General features: G+C 41.5%; 1 protein-coding gene across 2 annotated transcripts in view; it reads left to right on the forward strand.

The window, feature by feature from the left end:
• The window catches only part of GDA (guanine deaminase), a 143,872-nt gene that overhangs the window by 74,856 nt on the left and 44,845 nt on the right, over nt 1-24,171 (forward strand). For both annotated transcript variants that reach the window (XM_044272948.1, XM_044272957.1), the window contains exons 3-6: nt 5,450-5,621; nt 6,803-6,890; nt 8,052-8,157; nt 12,830-12,857. In XM_044272948.1, the coding sequence (XP_044128883.1) occupies nt 5,450-5,621; nt 6,803-6,890; nt 8,052-8,157; nt 12,830-12,857 (394 nt within the window). The remainder of the gene's footprint in view (nt 1-5,449; nt 5,622-6,802; nt 6,891-8,051; nt 8,158-12,829; nt 12,858-24,171) is intronic.

A 24,171-nucleotide genomic window follows, 5' to 3' on the forward strand; every position in this document is an offset into this window, starting at 1 on the left:
AAAATTCTAGGAACTCGCCATGCCCCTCATTGAATACCTTGGGGTGTCTTCTTTCCAAAGTGGGGTCACATGTGGGGTATTTATACTGCCCTGGCTTTTTAGGGGCCCGAAAGTGTGAGAAGAAGTCTGGGATCCAAATGTCTAAAAATGCCCTCCTAAAAGGAATTTGGGCCCCTTTGCGCATCTAGGCTGCAAAAAAGTGTCACACATCTGGTATCGCCGTACTCAGGAGAAGTTGGGGAATGTGTTTTGGGGTGTCATTTTACATATACCCATGCTGGGTGAGAAAAATATCTTGGTCAAATGCCAACTTTGTATAACAAAATGGGAAAAGTTGTCTTTTGCCAAGATATTTCTCTCACCCAGCATGGGTATATGTAAAATGACACCCCAAAACACATTGCCCAACTTCTCCTGAGTACGGCGATACCAGATGTGTGACACTTTTTTGCAGCCAAGGTGGGCAAAGGGGCACATATTCCAAAGTGCACCTTTCGGATTTCACCGGCCATTTTTTACACATTTTGATTGCAAGGTACTTCTTACACATTTGGGCCCCTAAATTGCCAGGGCAGTATAACTACGCCACAAGTGACCCCATTTTGGAAAGAAGACACCCCAAGGTATTCCGTGAGGGGCACGGCGAGTTCCTAGAATTTTTTATTTTTTGTCACAAGTTAGCGGAAAATGATGATTTTTCTTTTTTTTTCTTTTTTCCTTACAAAGTCTCATATTCCACTAACTTGCGACAAAAAATAAAAAATTCTAGGAACTCGCCATGCCCCTCACGGAATACCTTGGGGTGTCTTCTTTCCAAAATGGGGTCACTTGTGGCGTAGTTATACTGCCCTGTCAATTTAGGGGCCCAAATGTGTGAGAAGAACTTTGCAATCAAAATGTGTAAAAAATGCCCTGCAAAATCCGAAAGGTGCACTTTGGAATATGTGCCCCTTTGCCCACCTTGGCAGCAAAAAAGTGTGACACATCTGGTATCGCCGTACTCAGGAGAAGTTGGGGAATGTGTTTTGGGGTGTCATTTTACATATACCCATGCTGGGTGAGAAAAATATCTTGGTCAAATGCCAACTTTGTATAAAAAAATGGGAAAAGTTGTCTTTTGCCAAGATATTTCTCTCACCCAGCATGGGTATATGTAAAATGACACCCCAAAACACATTCCCCAACTTCTCCTGAGTACGGCGATACCAGATGTGTGACACTTTTTTGATGCCAAGGTGGGCAAAGGGGCACATATTCCAAAGTGCACCTTTCGGATTTCACCGGTCATTTTTTTACAGATTTTGATTGCAAAGTACTTCTCACACATTTGGGCCCCTAAATTGCCAGGGCAGTATAACTACGCCACAAGTGACCCCATTTTGGAAAGAAGACACCCCAAGGTATTCCGTGAGGGGCATGGCGAGTTCCTAGAATTTTTTATTTTTTGTCGCAAGTTAGTGGAATATGAGACTTTGTAAGGAAAAAAGAGAAAAAAAAAAATCATCATTTTCCGCTAACTTGTGACAAAAAATAAAAAATTCTAGGAACTCGCCATGCCCCTCACGGAATACCTTGGGGTGTCTTCTTTCCAAAATGGGGTCACTTGTGGCGTAGTTATACTGCCCTGGCAATTTAGGGGCCCAAATGTGTGAGAAGTACCTTGCAATCAAAATGTGTAAAAAATGGCCTGCAAAATCTGAAAGGTGCACTTTGGAATATGTGCCCCTTTGCCCACCTTGGCAGCAAAAAAGTGTGACACATCTGGTATCGCCGTACTCAGGAGAAGTTGGGGAATGTGTTTTGGGGTGTCATTTTACATATACCCATGCTGGGTGAGAGAAATATCTTAGCAAAAGACAACTTTTCCCATTTTTTTATACAAAGTTGGCATTTGACCAAGATATTTTTCTCACCCAGCATGGGTATATGTAAAATGACACCCCAAAACACATTCCCCAACTTCTCCTGAGTACGGCGATACCAGATGTGTCACACTTTTTTGCTGCCAAGGTGGGCAAAGGGGCACATATTCCAAAGTGCACCTTTTGGATTTCACCGGTCATTTTTTACACATTTTGATTGCAAAGTTCTTCTCACACATTTGGGCCCCTAAATTGCCAGGGCAGTATAACTACCCCACAAGTGACCCCATTTTGGAAAGAAGACACCCCAAGGTATTCCGTGAGGGGCATGGCAAGTTTTTAGAATTTTTTATTTTTTGTCGCAAGTTAGTGGAATATGAGACTTTGTAAGAAAAAATAAAAAAAATAAAATCATCATCATTTTCCGCTAACTTGTGACAAAAAATAAAAAGTTCTATGAACTCACTATGCCCATCAGCGAATACCTTAGGGTGTCTACTTTCCGAAATGGGGTCATTTGTGGGGGTTTTCTACTGTTTGGGCATTGTAGAACCTCAGGAATCATGACAGGTGCTCAGATAGTCAGAGCTGTTTCAAAAAGCGGAAATTCACATTTTTGTACCATAGTTTGTAAATGCTATAACTTTTACCCAAACCATTTTTTTTTGCCCAAACATTTTTTTTTATCAAAGACATGTAGAACAATAAATTTGGCGAAAAATGTATATATGGATGTCGTTTTTTTTGCAAAATTTTACAGCTGAAAGTGAAAAATGTCATTTTTTTGCAAAAAAATCATTAAATTTCGATTAATAACAAAAAAAGTAAAAATGTCAGCGGCAATGAAATACCACCAAATGAAAGCTCTATTAGTGAGAAGAAAAGGAGGTAAAATTCATTTGGGTGGTAAGTTGCATGACCGAGCAATAAACCGCTAAAGTTGTGGAGTGCCGATTTGTAAAAAAGGGCCTGGTCACTAGGGGGGTATAAACCTGTGGTCCTTAAGTGGTTAATATGATAATTTTATTCTGTGGGTTGATACAGTTATGGAGATACCAAATTCATATAGTTTTTTATGTTTTACTACTTTTTCAGCATAAAATCACTTTTGTATGAAAAATAAATTATATTTTTTATCGCCATATACTAACATCCATAGCATTTATATATTTTCACCAATGTAACTGTGGGAGGGCTTGTTTTTTGAAAGAGGGGCTGTAGTTTTTATTGAAATAATTTTTGGATACATATGACTTTTTGATCACGTTTATAACAATTTTTTGGGGGAGGTGAGTTAACAAAAACAGCAATTCGTCATTGTTTTAAAAAAAATTTAATGGAATTCACCACACGGGATTAGTAACATGACTTTTATAGATGCGGTTGTTACAGACACTGCAATTCCAATTACGTGTAGTTTATTTTTTAAGCAATTATAAATTAGTGAATAAGAGAAACGGCAATTTATCTTATTTTTTAAATTTTTATTTTATTTATTTAAATTGTATTTTTTTTCTAATTTTTCATATTTGCAAGTTTTTTTCTTCAAGATCTAGTGGGGCTGATGGCTGTACTATACCCTGCTATACGCTTCTATGACAGAGGATAGTACTGTTAGTTTTACACTGACACTAAGGACTCGTTCACACGACCGTGTGAAGCCTGTGCCCATGCTGTGGACCGTAAATTGCGGTCCCCAATGCACAGGCACCGACCGCGGCCCAGCCGCATGGGGATCGTGGACCTATTCACTTGAATGGGTCCGCGATCCCTCCGTTCTGCAAAAATATAGAGTATGTTCTATCTTTTTGCGGTGCGGAGGCATGGAACGCAACCCCAGAAAGCACTCTGTAGTGCTTCCATAGTGTTCCGTTCCGTGCTACCGTTCCGCATTTCCAGATTTGTGGACCCATTGAAGTCAATGGGTCCGTATCCGTGATGCGGAATTCACATGGAAAGGTGCCCGTGTATTGCGGATCTGCAAATGTGGTCCGCAATATGGCAACGGGCAGCACACGTTCGTGTGAATTAGCCCTAAGCCTGATCAGATTCTCAGGGTCTGATCAGGCTTAGATACATGGCAAGTCTGGATGACTCGCTGCTGATGGCGGCTGCTCTGTTCCTGAGCCCCAATTGCATACATATGGAGGATCGCATGGGAGCAACAGGGGGACAGGGAGCATTTGGAACACTGGGAACAATCAGCATCAGGGGCACAAAGGGACATCAGGAGCACAAAGGGGGAAATGGAGATTTCAGGCCCTGATCTCCACTATGGAAATCAGAGCCTAAAACTGGCATTTTACACTGCCTAAGCTCCAACTGGTTAGTCTGCGCAGTCTGTTTATGGTGACATTCAGTGAGAGAAAATGTTCTGACTGGCGGAAACCTTCTCTGTCAGAAATATATTTAATATTCCTCTCTAGGGATAGTCCTTATCACTATTACTGCAGTGTGTAATGGGTATTGGTACAGAAGTGATCTGCATTTGTACCCTAAAGATCTAGTATGGACAGGAAGACAATGTAACATGAAGACGTCACCGACGTGTGTTCAGTGTCACTAATCTGACATTGTGATCTGGACGCTGGAAAATGTCTGGGTTGCGGTATCAGTAAAATGGCCTAATGATCTGCTGAGGGGATTAGATGAGCGAGCGATCACCTTTTTACTCCTATATGTATGTGACCACCAGAGAGCAAATATGATCTGACTGATTACATGCACACAAGTCTATGTTCGATTCTGTCCACATTTGTATTGGAGGAACCTCCATTGCCGATTCCTTCAGAAATATGAGACAATAGTGCTGCATGTAACACTTGTCTCATAAAATGCTGGGTTTACTGATGGAAACCAAATCCTATTATAGTCAGTGAGGTCCATCAGGTGGCATTCAATTTATGGAAACACAGCTTTATAATAATCATTCTTCGGCTCCTATCATGGATGTTTTTGTGACATTTATTTCATAAAGTGCAATCCAAAAATGTGGTCATTGCAATTTTTTTGGTGCCATTAAAGATTTTGCAGTTACTATATAGAGATCTGTCTGTAGATATCAGTACACTATGCATGTGAAGAATTGAGGTTTTTAGTCAGACCCTGTGGCTCACTGCCTTCCATACAGCAGGTCCTGGGTTCAAGACCAGGTTTACTGACCAGGTGGCAACCAAGGCTGTCATTTAGCCTTTGCTAACTATCAGAGATTGTGAATGCCACAATGTCGCCTCATAACTATCTCCCCTGAGAACAAAAGGGTCAGGAATGTTAAAAATCCACCAGCATGATTCTTCTCGTCCCTGACATCTTCCATTGAGGGAGAATCAGGAAGCCCCCCCCGTATTTATTAGATGGTTGACTGTTACAGCTGAAATTGATGCTTTCAGCTTCAAATGTGTATGGCCAGCTTCATAGAAAACCTCCATCATAGAGATAATTGTCTGCCCCCCTCTCCAATATTACAAGGGGAGGGTAATAAAAAAAAACTTCCATGATACTCCCTGTTAATGTCTACAGTTTTATTGATAAGCTGGTCAAAAACTCAGGTCCTTTTTGTATTAATGTATCATGCTTTATAATTTTAGTGAATTCTTTATGCCAGGAATGATTGATACCCATATCCATGCACCCCAGTATATGTTTATTGGAACAGGAATGGAAAGGCCTCTTCTGGAGTGGCTGGCATGTACTACATTTCCAACAGAAGATATATTCTCAGATGTAGAAATTGCTAGGAATATATACAATGCCGTCGTGGTAGGTCTGCTTAAGTAATGTATTTTCTATGTTTTAACTGCTTCAGTACATTGCAAGTACGATTGGTTATTTTTGGGCAACTGAGCAAATCAGAGCTTTCTTCTGTACTTCTCAATTTTATTGGTAGTTGCAATATTTAGTATAGAAAATACCTATAAATCATATCTACTTTGTATGGATTTAATTTTACATTAGACTCTCACCTATAGAAAAAATATTTTGGTATTTTCTCACTTTGACCTCTAACAACCAAACTCAATAGAATTATTCACACGGTCCCCTGGCAGAGAACTTATGGGTGTTGTCCAAAAAGCAGCAAATGTAATAAAAATAAAATTAAAAACACACCTCCGCTTTTAAATTTCTTGCTTGATGCTTCAATGGCTGTCCGCTGATCTTTGTTTACAAGCAGGGGCAGATTTGGCATTCTGGGGACCCTAAGCAAAGTTGCCCCATCAGCTAGCTTCTATCTGTTCCTGTATTAATAAAATCCCCAGTAGTAGTAAAGTCCACCACAGTGCCTCCAGTAGTAACAAGCCCCTCCTGTAGCGCCCCTAATAGTAATAAGGTCCCCAGTATTCCCTCCGGTAGTGAAAAAAAGCCTTCATATAGTGACCCTAGTAGTAATAAGGACTCCATATAATACCCTTACTAAAGCCCCAGTAGTAATGAGGCACCCCTATATTACCCCCAATACAGCTGACTGTAGTGCATAGCAGAGGCCCTGTGATCTCTGGGGCCCCACATATTTGCGTGGTCTGTGGGGGGATAAAGACGGCCCCTGCTAGTGATAATTTTCCATACAGGCACGTGGCTGCTGCGAACAATGTACATTTAATTACATAAATTAATGTGCCAGCCTACCCAGAGTTATTTAATGCTATATTCTGATAGAGTTCTCAGGCCTGTTTCTTGTGTGTAGATATTTCTTTATGGGTTCACTGACTTGTCACATGCATACATTTCTGAAGCACAAGGCTGCCACTAGAGGGAGCTCAATGGAGCTTTACTACCTCATAAAATATGTTACAAAATACTGTAACTTATAACATCTGCTGAGATCTATCAATACATGTACTGTATATTATACTCTTTAATACATACCCTATAGATGTTGACATTCCTGGAAATCATGCTTTGAGATGTTAATGCATTATTGTTTTTTTGTTTTGTTTTTTAAGAGAAGAACGTTGAGAAATGGCACAACAACAGCTTGTTACTTTGCTACCATACATACCGATGCTTCCATCTTGCTGGCTGACATTGCAAGTAAGAACTCCATTTCTACCTTCTGAATTCTATTCAGTTCACATACGTGTTAAGTTGAGGTAGTCATTCTAGGTGAAGTGCCACAAAAAAGAGTAATGGGTCCTATCAACAGTTTATAAATGATCTTGGAGACATTCTGGTCAGTACCACTATTAAGGGGGTTGTGCCACTAATATCACTTATCTCCTATACACATGACAAGGGATAAGTGTTTGATCGCTTGGGACCCCCAGAGATCACAAGAACGTGGGTATGCAAGTGCCACCAAACTGCCCCATGAGAATGAAGCCTTGATGCATCCTCCACACAATTCACTTCTGTGGAACTGCCAAGTGCAGTGGTTGTGGCCGTCCCATAGACGTGAATGAAGCAGAGGACACACATGTGCACCATTACTCCATTCTCGTTGAGCAGTGTGGCGACACTTGCAATACCCCCTTATCTTGATTGCTAGTGGTCCCAACAGTCAGGCCCCCTTTGATCAAACATGTTCCCCTACTCACAGGACAGAAATATCGAAAGGTTCTGGGTGTCAGAATATGGCGAGGCAAAAACATTTTTTCAAAAGTTTTATTTAAATATCAAATAGTAATAATTAATAAAAAACTAAATATGGTATTTCTGTAATTGTACTGACATGCGGAATAAGGTTGTTTTGTCTTTTTTATTTTAGCACAGTGAAAGCCACAAAAACAAAACCCCTCAAAAAATGTGGTGGAATTGTATTCTTTGCTTTCAGTCACCCTGTTCAGTTTTTTTTCCTGTTTTTCAATTCAAGATATGGCAAGTTAAATGGTGCTATTGTGAATGTAACTTTTCCCCAAAAAAACAACAAGCCCTCTATGAGAATAGAAAAAGCAAAAAAGTTATGACTTGTAGAACGCAGTTGGAAGAAAGAATGTGATAAGGGTCACAGTTACATTCCAGATGTGCTGACCACTGATGGTCCAATACAAGTGGGGTAAATCATGCATTCCTTGGAGGCTTATTCTAGTGTTTTGTAGTACCAAACTCCATCATCGTACCATGCATAGTTTACAGTTCAGAGTGCTGGAATTTGGAGGTTTTGAATTTAGATGTCCTTTTGTAGCTAGGCATGCCTCACAAGGGGCTAAAATGGGCAGATAATGAATATTAGTTTTTTCTTCTATTTTCCCACAGGTCAGTATGGTCAAAGGGCATTTATTGGAAAGGTTTGCATGGATCGTAATGATATATGTGAGAAATATAGTGAAACTACTGAAGAATCTATCAGGGAAACAGAAAGGTACTATAAAAACATTGCCTATTCTATAGCTGATTATGAGATGGTCAAATGTTTTAGTGGAACTGCTGTAAAATTCATATAACTATAGTTAAATCAATGAGGTAGATTTATGAAAACTGTGTAAAAGAAATCTTTTCCTAATCACAGCACAGCATAATGTAAAACAAAGATAGGCTGCTATGGACAACAAAAACAGTTTTTCTCTGACCATATAGGACTTTAATGACTTTACACTGAATTGAAGAAAAAAAATCTAAATTCGAAATTACAAGTCTCTGGTTTCTTTATGATAGACGGTGCTTTAGAGCAATTATAGGCTATCATGACCAAAGGATCAAAAATATATGAAAGCTATAAGTTTTACAGATAGTTTACTATATGTATTTAGGATTAGTATAGTATTTCAAATCAGATTCTGGTTTTACAACTTTACCCAGCATCTGATGTGACTTACCGACTTACCGAAGTCCATTTTGTGGTTGAAGCAACCAGAATGCTCTTCACTAATGTCATAAATCTGTATTTTCTTAATTGAATATGAAAGTAAGTCAAGTGGCACCAGGGCTGCCATCAGGAATTTCAGAGCCACATACAGGCAAACTGTGTGCCCGCCTCCCCCCTTTTCCCCCTTGCTGACCAACTGACACTTTTTTTTAGCTATAACTTTTTTTTAACATCAGGCCGTTTTGCCATACACACAAGTAAGATTTTTATTTTTTATTATACAGTGACTAGATAGCACCCCCATACAGTGACAGGATAGCACCCCCATTCAGTGGCTGGATAACACCACCAATCAATGACTGGATAGCACCCCATACAGTGACTAGATAACACCACCATACAGTGACCGAATAACAGAGTATAAGGGGCACAGTACAGTATATGATCAGGGGTATGCTCAACCTGCGGCCCTCCACCTGATGTAAAACTACAACTTCTATCATGCCCTGCTGTAAGCTGATAGCTGTAGGCTGTCAATGCATGCTGGGAGTTATAGTTTTGCAACAGTATGAGGGCCGCAGGTTGGGCATCCCTGGTATAGAGTGTAAGAGGGCACAATACATGTTATGACTAGAGTCACTGTACAGGGTATGGGGGCACAATGCAGAGTATAAGTGGGCATAGCACAGGTTAGGAAGCCCACTATAGGGTATAAGAGAGCATTGTAAAGGTTAGGAGGCACAGTATAGGGTATAAGAGGGAATAGTAGAGCTTAGGAGGCACAGTACAGGGGTATCCCCTTATATCCCTGTACTGTGCCTCCTACTGAGTTTTTTATGGGGAATAGTGCAGGGTATAGGGCACAGTATGCGGCAGGGGGCACAGTACAAAGTAGGGGGCACAGTATAGGGTATCAGACTCGCCAATGCGACCAGGAATTTAAAAGTCTTCTCGCCATTTGCGACTTGTCCCACCGATGCGCTGCAGCTTTAAGGAAACTTCCTTCAGCAGACGCACCACGCTAGGCACATCTGTTAGAAGAACCAATCCCCTGACATCCAGCCCGCCAGCCAGCGAGGAACAGGAAGCGAGGACGGCAAGCTTGTGAGTACACAAGTACAATACTCTGCCTTCCTAAACACTTCGGCATCCACATAGTAAATTGGGTAGTCTGACTGTATACTATAACGTATACATTATCAGGAGGTCCCTGTGCTGTTCCCCTTCCCCGGCTTCCTCCCTTCACGGCACACTTCCTTGCCTCTTCTTGTGGAGACCACGCTGCTCTGAAGATTTCTACCTTCAGTGCAGACAACGTGGAGGCCGGATCACAGGAGACAGGCCCTTACCGAAGATCATGCAGCAGGCTGCTGTGAAGCAGGGATCATAAAGCACCACAGGGAACACAGAAGGGCTGAACCAAGGAACAAGAGAAGAAGGAGGTCCTGTATACACAGACAAATGGTTGGACAAGAGCAGGAGGACACATAAGGAAACAATAAACATTGGGTTTATTGCAACCTTGCCTTCATTATATATTTCCTTTTAGGTCCCTTTCACATGAGCAAGGTCCACACATTGAACTCGCAGCTCGTGTTAGCGAGAACACCCATCCTGACCTCCCAGCACTGCCGGGGTCGCATAGCATTGTATTGATTTATGATGCTATGTAACCTTTGCATTTCTGGAATGTATTGTATAACACTGACAGCATTATGTCAGTGTTAAATCCAGAACTGTCAGGGTTACATAGCATCATAAATCAATATAATGCTATGCAACCCCCATCGGTGCTCGAAGTGGTAGGTGTGGAAAGATTTGTTTGTTTGTTTTTTTTATTCCCCAAAGAAAGGGTTAAAAGGGTTCTCTGGGCTTTTAATATTGATGACCTATCTTCAGAATAGATCATCAATATCAGATCGGTGGGGTCTGATACCCGACACCCCCTGCCGATCAGCTGTGTGCAAGTGCCACCTCCCGTATCTCTTCATGAGCGCTGCTCATAGACATAGCAGCAGCGAGCATGTTAAAAGCCCAGAGAACTGCTTTAATAAAAGTTGATCAATAAATTATATATACCCCAAGATGGTAATATTGAAAAGCAGAACTTAATCCCATGTGAACGAAGGTTTATCTGCCCAAAACAGAATTAAATAAAAAGTATGCAATCAATTCATACTTCTACACGGGAGGATCTAATCCAAATGAGCTCAGAAGGCCCTTCACTTGAGCTCAATCCTCAATCACTTGAGCTTAATCCTGAGCCCTGAGTTAGATGCTGGTTTGGATCTGAGGCTAGGTCTACACGACGACATTTGTCGGGCGACATTTTGTCGCACCAATGTCTCGCGACAATGTTTATAATGGTAGTCTATGGTGTCGCACTGCGACATGCTGCGACTGCGACACGACAGTCACAAAAAAAAAACATTCAAGATGTATTTTTTTGCGACTGTCACGTCGCAGTCGTAGCATGTCGCATGTCGCAGTGCGACACCATAGACTACCATTATAAAAATTGGCGCGCAACACATGTCGTCGTGTAGACCTAGCCTAAAAGAAAGAGGATGCCTCATTACACAGGATTGCCAAGTGATGCTGACATTTTGACAGTCAGTCATTCTGACTGTTTATTGGGTCCAATAAACCTAAATTTTGAAATGTAAATAGTTTTCATCAGTGATGAAAGTTCAAGTTTTGAAGTTCAGCTGTAAGAGGACTAAAATGCAATGAGAAGGTGAAGAGAGATGCGGGACACTGCACACAGTCATGTCTTAGGCCCCATGCACACGGCCGTGTTTCACAGCCGTGTGCGGGCCGTGGAACCGCGGCCTGGATCCCTCCTGAGAGCAGGAGCGCACGGCGTCACTGGTTGCTATGACGCCGTGCGCTCCCTGCTGCCGCCGCAATACAGTAACACACTGGTATAGATCATACCAGTGTATTACTGTACTGTGCCGGCAGCAGGGAGCGCACGGCGTCATAGCAACCAGTGACGCCGTGCGCTCCTGCTCTCAGGAGGGATCCAGGCCGCGGTTCCACGGCCCGCACACGGCTGTGAAACACGGCCGTGTGCATGGGGCCTTATTCATACAGTCAGTGTTTGGTATGTGATTTCCATCAGTGATTTTGAGCCAAAATTTTGTATGGCCCGCAAATTATAATTACAAATATCCAAATGGCCCTCGACAGCAAAAAGGTTCCCCACCCCCCTATAGTATCAGCACAGTGGATACATTTCTGAATTCTCATCCACATGCTGCGTAAAAAAAAAACAGGCAGAAAAAATGCAGTATTGCAGTTTGTAATCCGCAGCATGTCATTTAATACAGCGGATTTCTCTTGCGCATTTTACTCTTCTCAATGGAGAGTGTGAAATATGCTGGCTTTTCTGCAGCAAAAACCTCATCTAATCCATGTGGGTTTTTTTGTGCATTTTTTTTCCCCAATGGATTTTCTGTTACATGTGTCCCTGTTATTAACCTACAGAAGGCCACCTGTCAACCAGACAGCTACGATTACCACTCATAAAACATCTAAGGTAAACCAAAACGAACAAGTGGAAATGATGTATAAAAGTATAAATTTATTATAAAGTATAAAGGATGGAACAACTACAGATAATGCAAGGATACAGAGAAGCGCAGGGTCACAGGTACCACAAAAACACCAATGTATCTGTGGGTTATAACACACAGAAAGGTACAGTCCATTTAATGATAGTAAAAGCTCAGGGATTACCTGGATGGCCAGATGTAGTGTCACCGCAGTAGGACTATGCACAAATCATGCAAATGACCATACCAGGTAAGCAAAAGAGCTTTGTCACACTACACACAGTACTTGAACAATTAAAGCAGACCATGGAAATAACAAGTACTCGGATAGAAGTAAGAATCTTGATAATATGCACCATGGGTGTGTTGAGGGACTCACTATGGATGTATACAGAAGTCCCAAGCAACGGTGTGAAACGATACTAACTCAGAACGTACCTGAGGACATGGTGGTGAGTGGACGGTCGGACCCTGGGCGCACAACCTCGACGCGCGTTTCACCTTACGGCTTCGTCATGTGTCCCTGGCCTAATGTTGATTTTGATAGAATCAGCCAACCCTAAATATGTTTTTTTATGATAACCATGGACTAAAAATGAATATAAATGTATTACTGTAGATTATGAGTTTGAAAGAAAATTGTAAATCTATGTATCGTTATATTTTCACAGGTTTGTTGACGTTCTGAAAAAGAAAAAAGTGAGTATGCCACATAAAGCATATTAAATATTATTTTGGCTTTTGTGTTATTGGTAAATCCTGAATGTGTCCTGAATGGAATGGAGTAAACTGCTGCAAGATATCTCTGGCTGTGGCTTATCTCCCCTAAAAATAAAAGGAGAGGACCTGGCACTTCCATTCACTCCACATTGGGAGAAATCATGGGGCCCCATACAAAACTCCATATTTAGCCCCCTGCACAAATAGAAAGTTCAATTGATGTAATCTATCTATCTATCTATCATGGTTCTTTCTGTCATATTACTATCAGGGCAAGGCGATTGCTTAGCAATATCAGGTCCTATTCTAGCCTACTGCTTCCTGAGGTGAAAATTGAAATGGCCCCAGCATTTCTAGCACCATATACATCCTACATACAGTAATGTCTCCTCTGATGTAGAGTATTTCAGCCACATCTTGTCTCTGTAGAGTTTGACACACAGACATCTTAGGTTCCTCACTTTTTTATCATCCTTCCCCTCCTGGTGCCCCAATATTTTCATTTTGCTACTACCCCCAATACTATGCCTACTGTGCTCCCCAATGCCCCCAAATATACAGTATTAAAGTACCATACAGATAGTCCATCCATAGTACTAGTGCTCCCAGACTGCCCCCAATAGTAATAGTGCCCCCTACAGCAACCCCATTAGTAGTAATGCCCTCTGTATTATGCCAAGTATTAAAGCACCCAAATCTTAATAATGCCCACATTGGGACACTAGTAGAAATAAGTTCCCCTATAGTGCTCCCAGCAATAACAAGTCCCCTCTATAAGACACCTCTTTAGAGCCCACAGTAGTAATAAGGCTGATCTATAAGCCATCCTTATACAGCCCACAGTAGTAATAATGTCTCCTATAGTGGCCCCAGTATTTATAATGCACTGTTGCAGTGCTCCCTGTATTATAATTGCCCTTGTAGTGCCCATATGTATAATGCCATCTGTATTATAATGCACCCTGTAGTGCTTATATGTATAATGCTCTCACCCCTACCCTGTAGTATAATTACCCCATTTGTAGTATATAGAATGGCCCCTCTGTAGTATATGGAATGAACCACTCTGTAGTATGTACGATGCCCCCCACTGGAGTACATAGAATGTGGCAGGCGCAGCACTATGAAGTGCCTTTTGCGCTGTGGCATTAGAAGAATTTTGATATCTCTGACTTTTAGTCTAACCAGACTGTCTATTACTCTGTAATTCCTCTAGCGCCGTTCTATGGAAACAGTAGGTTTAAAGAGCACACCAAATGCTTGAAATAACTTCTTTATTAACTTCAACTTTTCTTCATATAACAATTCCGCCTCCGCAGCAGATAGTCCATGTACAAAACATGTGTTCAATAAAGTATCACAAAATGGCAGTATGCATAAGATGGTGGTTCAACTGTTCAATCTTGTCATTCAACATAAAATGGTGGATATATTTCTCTCTTGAGTATCTGTACTCTCACTTTAAGTTATTTAAGCACTTTATGATCTCTCTGAGAGGTATATCTGAGGTCTAACTAATAGTTCACTTGCTGAATTTGGTTGCAATTTGCAGTATGCAGTTAGCAGTAACTATTTGCAGATTGGTTGAGTATGATCTGGTATGGTTGTATGCAATTTGGATTGCAATATGGAATTTGAATTTGGATTGTGAACTTTGTAGTTTGCAATTGGTGGAACTGTAAGTAAACACACATATAACTGGTTCACTATACAGTTCTGATCACTATATTAACAGTAGGAACATTACACTCACCTAAAGAATTATTAGGAACACCTGTTCTATTTCTCATTAATGCGATTATCTAGTCAGCCAATCACATGGCAGTTGCTTCAATGCATGTAGGGTTGTGGTCCTGGTCAAGACAATCTCCTGAACTCCAAACTGAATGTCAGAATGGGAAAGAAAGGTGGGCTACAACAGCAGAAGACCCCACCGGGTACCACTCATCTCCACTACAAATAGGAAAAAGAGGCTACAATTTGCACGAGCTCACCAAAATTGGACTGTTGAAGACTGGAAAAATGTTGCCTGGTCTAATGAGTCTCGATTTCTGTTGAGATATTCAAATGGTAGAGTCCGAATTTGGCGTAAACAGAATGAGAACATGTATCCATCATGCCTTGTTACCACTGTGCAGGCTGGTGGTGGTGGTGTAATGGTGTGGGGGATGTTTTCTGGGCACACTTTAGGCCCCTTAGTGCCAATTGGCCATCGTTTAAATGCCACGGGCTACCTGAGCATTGTTTCTGACCATGTCCATCCCTTCATGACCACCATGTACCCATCCTTTGATGGCTACTTCCAGCAGGATAATGCACCATGTCACAAAGCTCGAATCATTTCAAATTGGTTTCTTGAACATGACAATGAATTCACTGTACTAAAATGGCCCCCACAGTCACCAGATCTCAACCCAATAGAGCATCTTTGGGATGTGGCGGAATGGGAGCTTCGTGCCCTGGATGTGCATCCCTCAAATCTCCATCAACTGCAAGATTCTATCCTATCAATACGGGCCAACATTTCTAAAGAATGCTATCAGCACCTTGTTGAATCAATGCCACGTAGAATTAAGGCAGTTCTGAAGGCAAAAGGGGGTCTAACACCGTATTAGTATGGTGTTCCTAATAATTCTTTAGGTGAGTGTATATAACTGTTTTAAATACCTTTTTTGGCCTCTCTGCTTCCATAAAACATAGCTCTTAGTGGAGTGGATGTCTGTTCAGCATTTCTCCTCTGGTGTAATGATTTTAGCAGCTCCTGCTAGGGGAATTTCCCACACAGGCTGAGTGTGAGGCTGGCTGTGATTGGTCAAAACTCTTGCTGTGTGTGAGGCTGGCTGTGATTGTTCAAGACTTACCTTACATTATATAATGAATCTTAAAGGCATCCAAATATGAAGTCACTGCAAATAACTCTGCCCCTGTCTTTAACATACAAACATAGGAACTGTATTAAGGTTATTATCAGGTCCTCTGTAGAATGTCCCTCCTCTGTATAATGGCCTTCCTCTGTAGAATGGCTCCCCCTGTAGAATGGACTCCCTCCATAGAATGGTCCCATCCATAGAAAGGCCCCCATCTCTAGAATGGACCCCCTCTGTAAAATGTCCTGCCCCACTCCATTTGTACTCCACTCTTTACTCTGCTTTTCCTCTGCTCTTAGGTAGGCAGTTGTGATGACATCACCATACTCCCCTGCTCTGGGTCTTGCGCGATGACATCACGAATGTCATAACGTCATCCCATGAGATCTGACGCTAGAAATCATCTTGCATCATCCACATTAATAAATCTGGCACATTTTTAGACTGTCTAATCTAAGTGTGAACAGTAAATCTGTAAATTCTATATAAAGTGAAGCAGACTTAAAGTGCAAACTAAGATTAGATAGTCTAAAAGCAGTTATATTCACATTAGCTTTTTTTTTTTTTTTTTTTACCACCGAGCACCGCCCTTTTGTGTTGCCCTTTGCTGAACTGGACTCTGATGGTGTTGATGTGCCGACCACTTTTTTCTCTTTTGTATGCTTAAAAACGTTTGGACTTTACCCCACATCCAAAGATTTCAACAATTGGGAAAGGGTGCAGGCATGTTGTTCGGATCAACAGATTGACAAAATATTTGTTGTGAAGACTGAAAAACTTCATCCATTTTGTGGTCCGCTTCTGCATCCGTGCGGACGCTCCACAAGGGGTAGGACATGTCTTATACTTAGCCAGAACATTCAGAGCATGGACCCATTAAAGCCAATTGGTCTGCACTGTGATGCCGCATGTACACAGCCAGTAACCATGTTTTGCGGATTTGCAGTTTTCAGAATGCAAAACACGGTTGTGACAATGTGGCCTAAGTTTGATTTTGGAACAGTTGCAGTGCCTATAGAGACTATTAAGGCTTAACAAAAAAAAACAAAAAACATGGAGGAAAGTTCTCTGGTCAATTTTAACACGAGGAGGACTATCCAACATCTTACAAAAGATGACACCTGATGATGACATAAAGGTCTACCTGTTTGTTGCTGAAAAAACACAAACTCCCAGCTGCTGAATAGGCAGAGATTCTTGCTCCCTATATAATAACTGAACCTCACAAAGCATATTAGGATCTCAGTGAGTAGTATGTCAATGGCTATGCAAAGCTGAAAGCAGAGACTCTCGATTATCCGGTTACAGCCTGGCCAAGCCTCTGCATGTTTTTCTGCTTTTCAGTTGGTCTGTGGTAAAGATGAGTGAATTTTTCAAAAATGCAATTTGCCGATTCGCCGAATGTTTTGGGAAAAATGTGGTTCGATCCGAATAAATTTGCAGCGAATTACGTTAAAAAACATCTATTTCCTGGCTGCAGAGAGCCTTTATAGTGGTTTAGAACACTGTGCCTTGTAGTAACACGCATAGGGAGTCTGCTTTGGTAGTGAAATAATACTGTGAGTCAGTATGACATGCAGATGACAAGGGTCTCTCTTAGAATCACTGCACACTTCATTTATTTGGGCAGTCATGGGGCCAAAACTAACCAAATAACTCAAGTATGAACTCGGCCTTACAGTTCAATGTTAGCGCACTCCTTTTAAACCGCCAACAGCTGATTCCACATAGATGTCTACAGACCCTTTTCTATTAAACACATACAAGTAGAGCTCCCCGACAGAATGGAGAAGGTGTCAGCAGTAAGTTTGTTTTGACTGATTATTTTGCCCTTCCTCTGATCCGTCAGAACAATAACCCCCAAAAAATGGATCCTGTCTGTGGAGCATCTGCCTTCACTTGGTCAGCCATTTGGTCAGAAAGCCATCAGTATTGCTAATGCCAAAAAACAGGATTGGATCCAAAACAGAGATGACACGTGAACGGAATAATAGCATGTCTTCTGTGGTTTGTACCCACACCTGCTTTTGGCTACCAAATCACAAGCCAATTTATTTATTTTTGAACGAGGGAGAAAAAACTGCATTTATTTAACAAACAGGATACACATAAAATGCAACATAGAAGGGGCAAAACCACAAGATTTAAAAGATAAACTGGAAAAACAAAGTGTTTCATCAACAAGAATGGATTGACGACCAGTGTTGGAGTGACCAAGATGGTAATGCATACGGATCAATAAATGTATGGGGTTATGGCTGATAACTGGAGGACAGTCCAGCAAATAAGCCAACTCCAGCTCATTTCTACAGTGCAGGCTACATAATCACAGCCCGAAGGTAACTGGTCGGTATAGGTAACACCCAAAAAACTTCATAAATAAGCCTTAGTATGTGCAGGTCTTACAGCTGCTGTAACATAATGATAAGAAGCTGTATAACATATAGTAAGCACTGCAGGGATCATCTATAAGGCATGTAAGATGTCCGGGGGGGGGCCAGAACATTGTGGACAAGTTCGGAGATGAGAGTCATCCATGTGTTCAATACTGGATGTTATTGATGGCCAGCTCTGTGATGAATCCCAGCACTCAGATTAGGTAGTCCTTACTGAAGAACTTCACTTTTCCTTCACAACACGCTGATGCCACAAATGCTGTCACCTTGACGAGCTGGGTTGCTGATAAGTGGATTCTGAAGAAATGCGAGTAAATACATTGGAATAAATTGTCCACTTCCTCCAACGTGACCTCGTCCTTTGATTTATGAATATAATTCCATAAAGTCTTGAAGTCCTCTGCGTGGATTGCATAACAAATGTCCATGCAAGGTTCAACGGGCATAAAGAAAGCAAGCTCAGTAGGCGACACTGATCCAGACATGTCATACCTGGTCCACATCGCTGCTAGCCATCTAAGGTCTTGAGAACTGATTACCAGCTTACCCAAACAACAGTCAAAGTTTTTTGGGTACCACGTCTCTACAATAGCTGTGAGTGCCTCAGAGCTGTTATACAGGAAGAGCAGGAGGCAAGTAAATGTCTTTGTTAACACCTCCAATAGATCGTCCTCTGTGTATGTCCCGCAGAACCAACCACATAATACAGTCCTCTGTGCTTGCCTTGGTGAGTGGAGGCTTTGATGAAATCTGTATGAGCAGAGCCAGTGGATCTCTGTCCTTTCCTTTGAGTCCAGGTAAACAAGAACATTTGGCTTTTAGGTTGAGAGTGATGAGAGGGGTTGCACATGGCTTGCATACACTACATGCCTGCAACATAATTCTTGAATCTCTACATGAAAATAATGTATTTGGTGTAAATTCGCGAGAGGGGCATATTTTGAGACATTGACTTCACAAGAGATACAGAGCAGCGGTGTTTACTTAGAAATGTAAAATTTCAACACTGCGTAATTTAGCCCATACCGCAAAAGGAGGTGTACATTCACCCATACATTTACAGAAAAAAGACAGTGTCACATAAAGAATTTCACCACTAAGGAAGGCGTTCCATACCACAAAAAGAGGTGTACATTCACCCATACATTTTCAGAGAAAAGCCCAGTGTCACATAAAAAATGTGACCGCAAAAAGGGCTTTACCACATATAACTGCACCGCTGAACAGCAAGTAGGCCCTTAATTGAGAGGGTCGCACATGGCTTGCATACACTACATGCCTCCAACATAATTCTTGAATCTCATTCTCTACATGAAAATAATGTATTTGCTGTAAATCGTGAGAGGGGTATTGCTGAAGACATTGACTTCACAAGAGATACAGAGCAGTGGAGTTCAGCCACCTCTATTTGAGTCCTGCTGTTTACTGCTCCTGAATTAAAATTGGGGCAACCAGCTTCAGCTTCCTCTGATGTGTATGCCTATGGAGTCCATTTGTTATGGCTTTGCACAAGGAGCAAGATTGTTACGCACAATTCTGATGGAACTCCTGATCTTAAGAAACTGGACTTGGACTCCAAAGCAGAGGCTGTCCTGTCATGTCTTGTGTGCTGTGGAGATTGAATGCAGACGGAGCAGATAAAAACACATGAATGTTTACAACCTAGTGAAGCTGCTTGAGTTAATTGTGAATAGCAAAGTCTGCTGGTGTGTTGTCATCAGCGTCTTCATTATGTTTACTGCAGGACCCACGACGACATAATTCGGTCCATACCGCAAAAGGAGGTGTACAATCACCCATCAATTTTTCCAAATAAAATATGGTTGAAATAAAAAATTTCACTAATTACAGGATAATGGAATTCGGTTCATACAGAAGAAAGTCTACTTGCAGCCATCAATTTTCCCAAAAACAGCCTGTTTCACTAAACAAATTTCACCAATACGTAATTAGGTCCATAAAGAAAAAAGTGGTTCACCACATATAACTGCACCGCTGAACAGCAATTAGGCCCTAATTTCTTTCTAGTTTTACACAAGACTTTTCAAGAGATAACGATGAAAGGTGAATATATTTGTATTTCGCTGGTAATACACGGCAAAGTGGGCTGTAAAATATATCACTGCACCTCTAAACGGCAAATAGGCCCTAATTTTTTCTTTGTTACACAAAAGGCTTTTCAAGAGATAAGTGTAAAGCAGGGCGGCAAATATATTTTTTATTTCGCCAGTAATACACCGCAAACTGGGCTGTAAAATATCTCACTGCAATGCTGAACAGCAATTAGGCCCTAATTTCTTTCTATTTTTACACAAAACGCTTTTCAGCAGATAAGTGCAACGATGAAAGGCTAATATATTTGTATAGATTAAGAGAGGGGCGGCACAGCCACACAAACAATCCGCAAGAGTAGCCAGACGATTCTCAGGGCTGATGAGGATACACACTGACGGTGGTGCACAGCTGGTCGTAGTAAGTAAGGTGCATGTAATCACAATGTAGGAGAAGAAATGTACAGCGGCACTCACCAGTGTGTTGAAACAATTACGGTACTTTTATTCCATAAATCAGATGTAGCAGGGGGCAGACAATTCTTGGTCACGCATCAAACAGCGACGGCCGTTTCGCGCTACAAGCGTTTCCTCGGGCTGTGCGTCAGCAAGTACATTCGCGTCACCCTTTTAAATGCCGGCGTTGCCCGTTGTCATGGTAACAGACAACAAGGCTGCGCCCGCGTTGAAGGTTAAATGAAAAGATACAAAAATGTATACATGTAACATGACAACTATAAATACCGGGCAATACACTTCCATATGACAATAATGTGTATAACATATAACTATAAGAAAGGGCTTAGATCATTCCTATCATTCAATCCAAGCTCACCCAGAGCTTGGGTCCGCAAAATCCACCTTGCTTCCCTCTGCAGGAGGAGGTGGTGTCTATCCCCTCCCTGCAGAGGGGCGGATACAATCTCTAGCACTGTAAAAGAGATACAGTCCACGTTACCTCCATGAGCATTTCTTATATGATCTATAAATCTAGGGCAACCCTTTCCTGTTTTCACAGATTTGAAATGCTCCCTCACTCTTTCAAACATGCACCTGATTGTTTTCCCAATATAGAATCGCCCGCCGGTGCACAGTAGTAAATACACCACATACGTGCTCCGGCAGTTGATGAAACTATTGATTCCATGTTGGGTGCCTGCAAACTCGATATATTTCTTTTGGGAATTGTGGGGGCATAGTGAACAGCTGCCACATCTAAAATTCCCTTTTGGTATATTACTCTTGAGCCAATTATTACTTTTAGTGGATTGAAACTTGCTTCTCACAAGTCTGTCTTTGATCGTGTGGTTTCTTCTAAAAGATAAGAGTGGCTTCTGTTCTGTGAGTTCACTCAGGGTTGCATCTCTCCTTAAAATGTCCCAATTCTTGAGTATTACTGAGCGAATACGCTCTGCCATGGGACTGTATTTAAAGGAGAATGCAAACCTTGCACCCCCAGTATTAGTCTTAGTCTGTTTGTATCTATAACTGCTGCTCATAAGCAGTTCATTCTGGGAGAAGCCCTCCTCTACTCTTTTCATATCCTTATTGAGTGATTTTTCTGAGTACCCTCTCTCCAATAATCGTTGTTTTAAATCAGATGCCTGTCTGTGGTATCCACTATCCCTACTGTTTATTTGTCTCAATGAACTGTCCGTAAGGTACGGCTTTTTTCACATTTCGTGGGTGGAAGCTGTCGTGGTGGAGCAAGGAGTTGGTCGCCAGTAATACATGGCAAACTGGGCTGTAAAATACACTGCCTGTCCCAAAAAAAAGTTGCCACCTAGATTTAACTAAGCAAATAGTTATGAGCCTCCTATTGGATAATTACTGCTTGGGTGATTATCTTTCAGCTGGCAATAAGTTATTTAACCCCAACTGGTGCAATGAGTTGCTTCTCATTTCTTAAACAACCATGTCAAAAGTGGTCGCGGAATAGATTTTAGTCTGTTTGAGAAGGGTCAAATCATTGGCATGCATAAAGCAGAGAAAACATGTAAGGAGATTGCAGAAACTACTAAAATTGGGTTAAGAACTGTCCAACGCATTATTAAAAACTGGAAGGATAGTGGGGACCCATCGTATTCGAGGAAGAAATGTGGCGGGAAAAAATCCTGAATGATCGTGATGGGAGATCACTTAAACGTTTGGTGAAATCAAATCGAAGAAAAACAAAAGCAGAACTCTGGGCTATGTTTAATAGTGAAAGTAAGAGCATTTCCACACACACAATGCGAAGGGAACTCAAGGGATTGTGACTGAACAGCTGTGTAGCCGTAAGAAAATCAGTGAGGCAAAACAGAAAAAAGGCTTCAATTTGCTAGGGAGCATAAAGATTGGACCCTGGAGCAATGGAAGAAGGTCATGTGGTCTGATGAGTCCAGATTTACCCTGCTCTAGAGTGATGGGCGCATCAGGGTAAGAAGAGAGGCAGATGAAGTGATGTACCAATCATGCCTAGTGCCTACTGTACAAGCCTGTGGGGGCAGTGCTATGATCTGGGGTTGCTGCAGTTGGTCAGGTCTAGGTTCGGCAACAGTATGTGCTCCAAGAATGAGGTCAGCTGACTACCTGAACATACTGAATGACCAGTTTATTCCATCAATGGATTTTTTCTTCCCTGATGGCACAGGCATATTCCAAGATGACAATTCCAGGATTCATCGGGCTCAAATTGTGAAATAGTGGTTCAGGGATTATGAGACATAATTTTCACACATGAATTGGGCACCACAGTGTCCAGACCTTAACCCTATTGAGAATCTTTGGGATGTGCTGGAGAAAGCTTTGCGCAGTAGTCAGATTCTACCATCATCAATGCAAGATCTTGGTGAAAAATTAATGCAACACTGGATGGAAATAAATCTTGTGACATTGCAGAAGCTTATCAAAACAATTCCACAGCGAATGTGTGCCGTAATCAAAGCTAAAGGCGGTCCAACGAAATATTAGAGTGTGTGACCTTTTTTTATTTGTGGCAAAATACGGCAAATAGGCCCTAATTTTTTTCTATTGTTACACAAAAGGCTTTTCAACAGATAAGTGCAACTATGAAAGGCGAATATATTTGCATTTCGCCAGTAATACACGGCAAACTGGGCTGTAAAATATCTCACTGCACCGTTGAGTGGCAAAGATATTTTTCCTTTTTCCACTAATACAAGAAAAAAAGGGCTTTAAAACAGATAAACTGCACCGCTAGGCGGCAAAGATATTTTTCCTTTTTCCACTAATACACAAAAAAAATTGCTTTTAAACAGATAACTGCACCGCTGAGCGGCAAATATATTTTTATTTTTTCTAGTAATACACACAAAAAAATGGCTTTAAAACAGATAAGTGCACAGCTAGGCAGAAAATATCTTTTACTTTTGCCACTAATGCACTACAAAAAGGACTGTAAGTTTTGCACTTCACTACACAACGGCTAATAAGCCCTTTTTCCCAATATTACAAGCCAAAAAATGCTTTAGAACAGGCATGCTCAACCTGCGGCCCTCCAGCTGTTGTAAAACTACAACTCCCACAATGCCCTGCGGTAGGCTGATAGCTGTAGGCTGTTCTGGCATGCTGGGAGTTGTAGTTTTGCAACAGCTGGAGGGCCGCAGGTTGAGCATGCCTGCTTTAGAACATATAACTGCACCGCACAAGGGCAAATAAAACGCATAAATATTTCCTTGTAATAAACCCTGTTAATGGCTGTATCAAACAGCACCTGCTCCCTAATAAGAACGGTTTGCTGGAATTACAGAGCTATATAATGGCCATTTGGGTGCCCAGTCAGTGCTGCAAGGTGTAATAGGAATGTTACCTAGGCTGTTATCTTCCCGACTGAACCCTGTACAACAGAAATGCAGTGGAATGAATCCTCCCTATACTTTCCCTACACCTTGAATAATCTTTTCCTGCACTTGTAAATAGTTTTTTTTTTAGCACAATGACGTTTTTTCTATCCCTGTCCCTAGCACCTGCAGACACG

The sequence above is a fragment of the Bufo gargarizans genome, chromosome 1, assembly GCF_014858855.1.
Source record: "Bufo gargarizans isolate SCDJY-AF-19 chromosome 1, ASM1485885v1, whole genome shotgun sequence".
In the NCBI taxonomy this organism is placed as follows: Eukaryota; Metazoa; Chordata; class Amphibia; order Anura; family Bufonidae; genus Bufo; species Bufo gargarizans.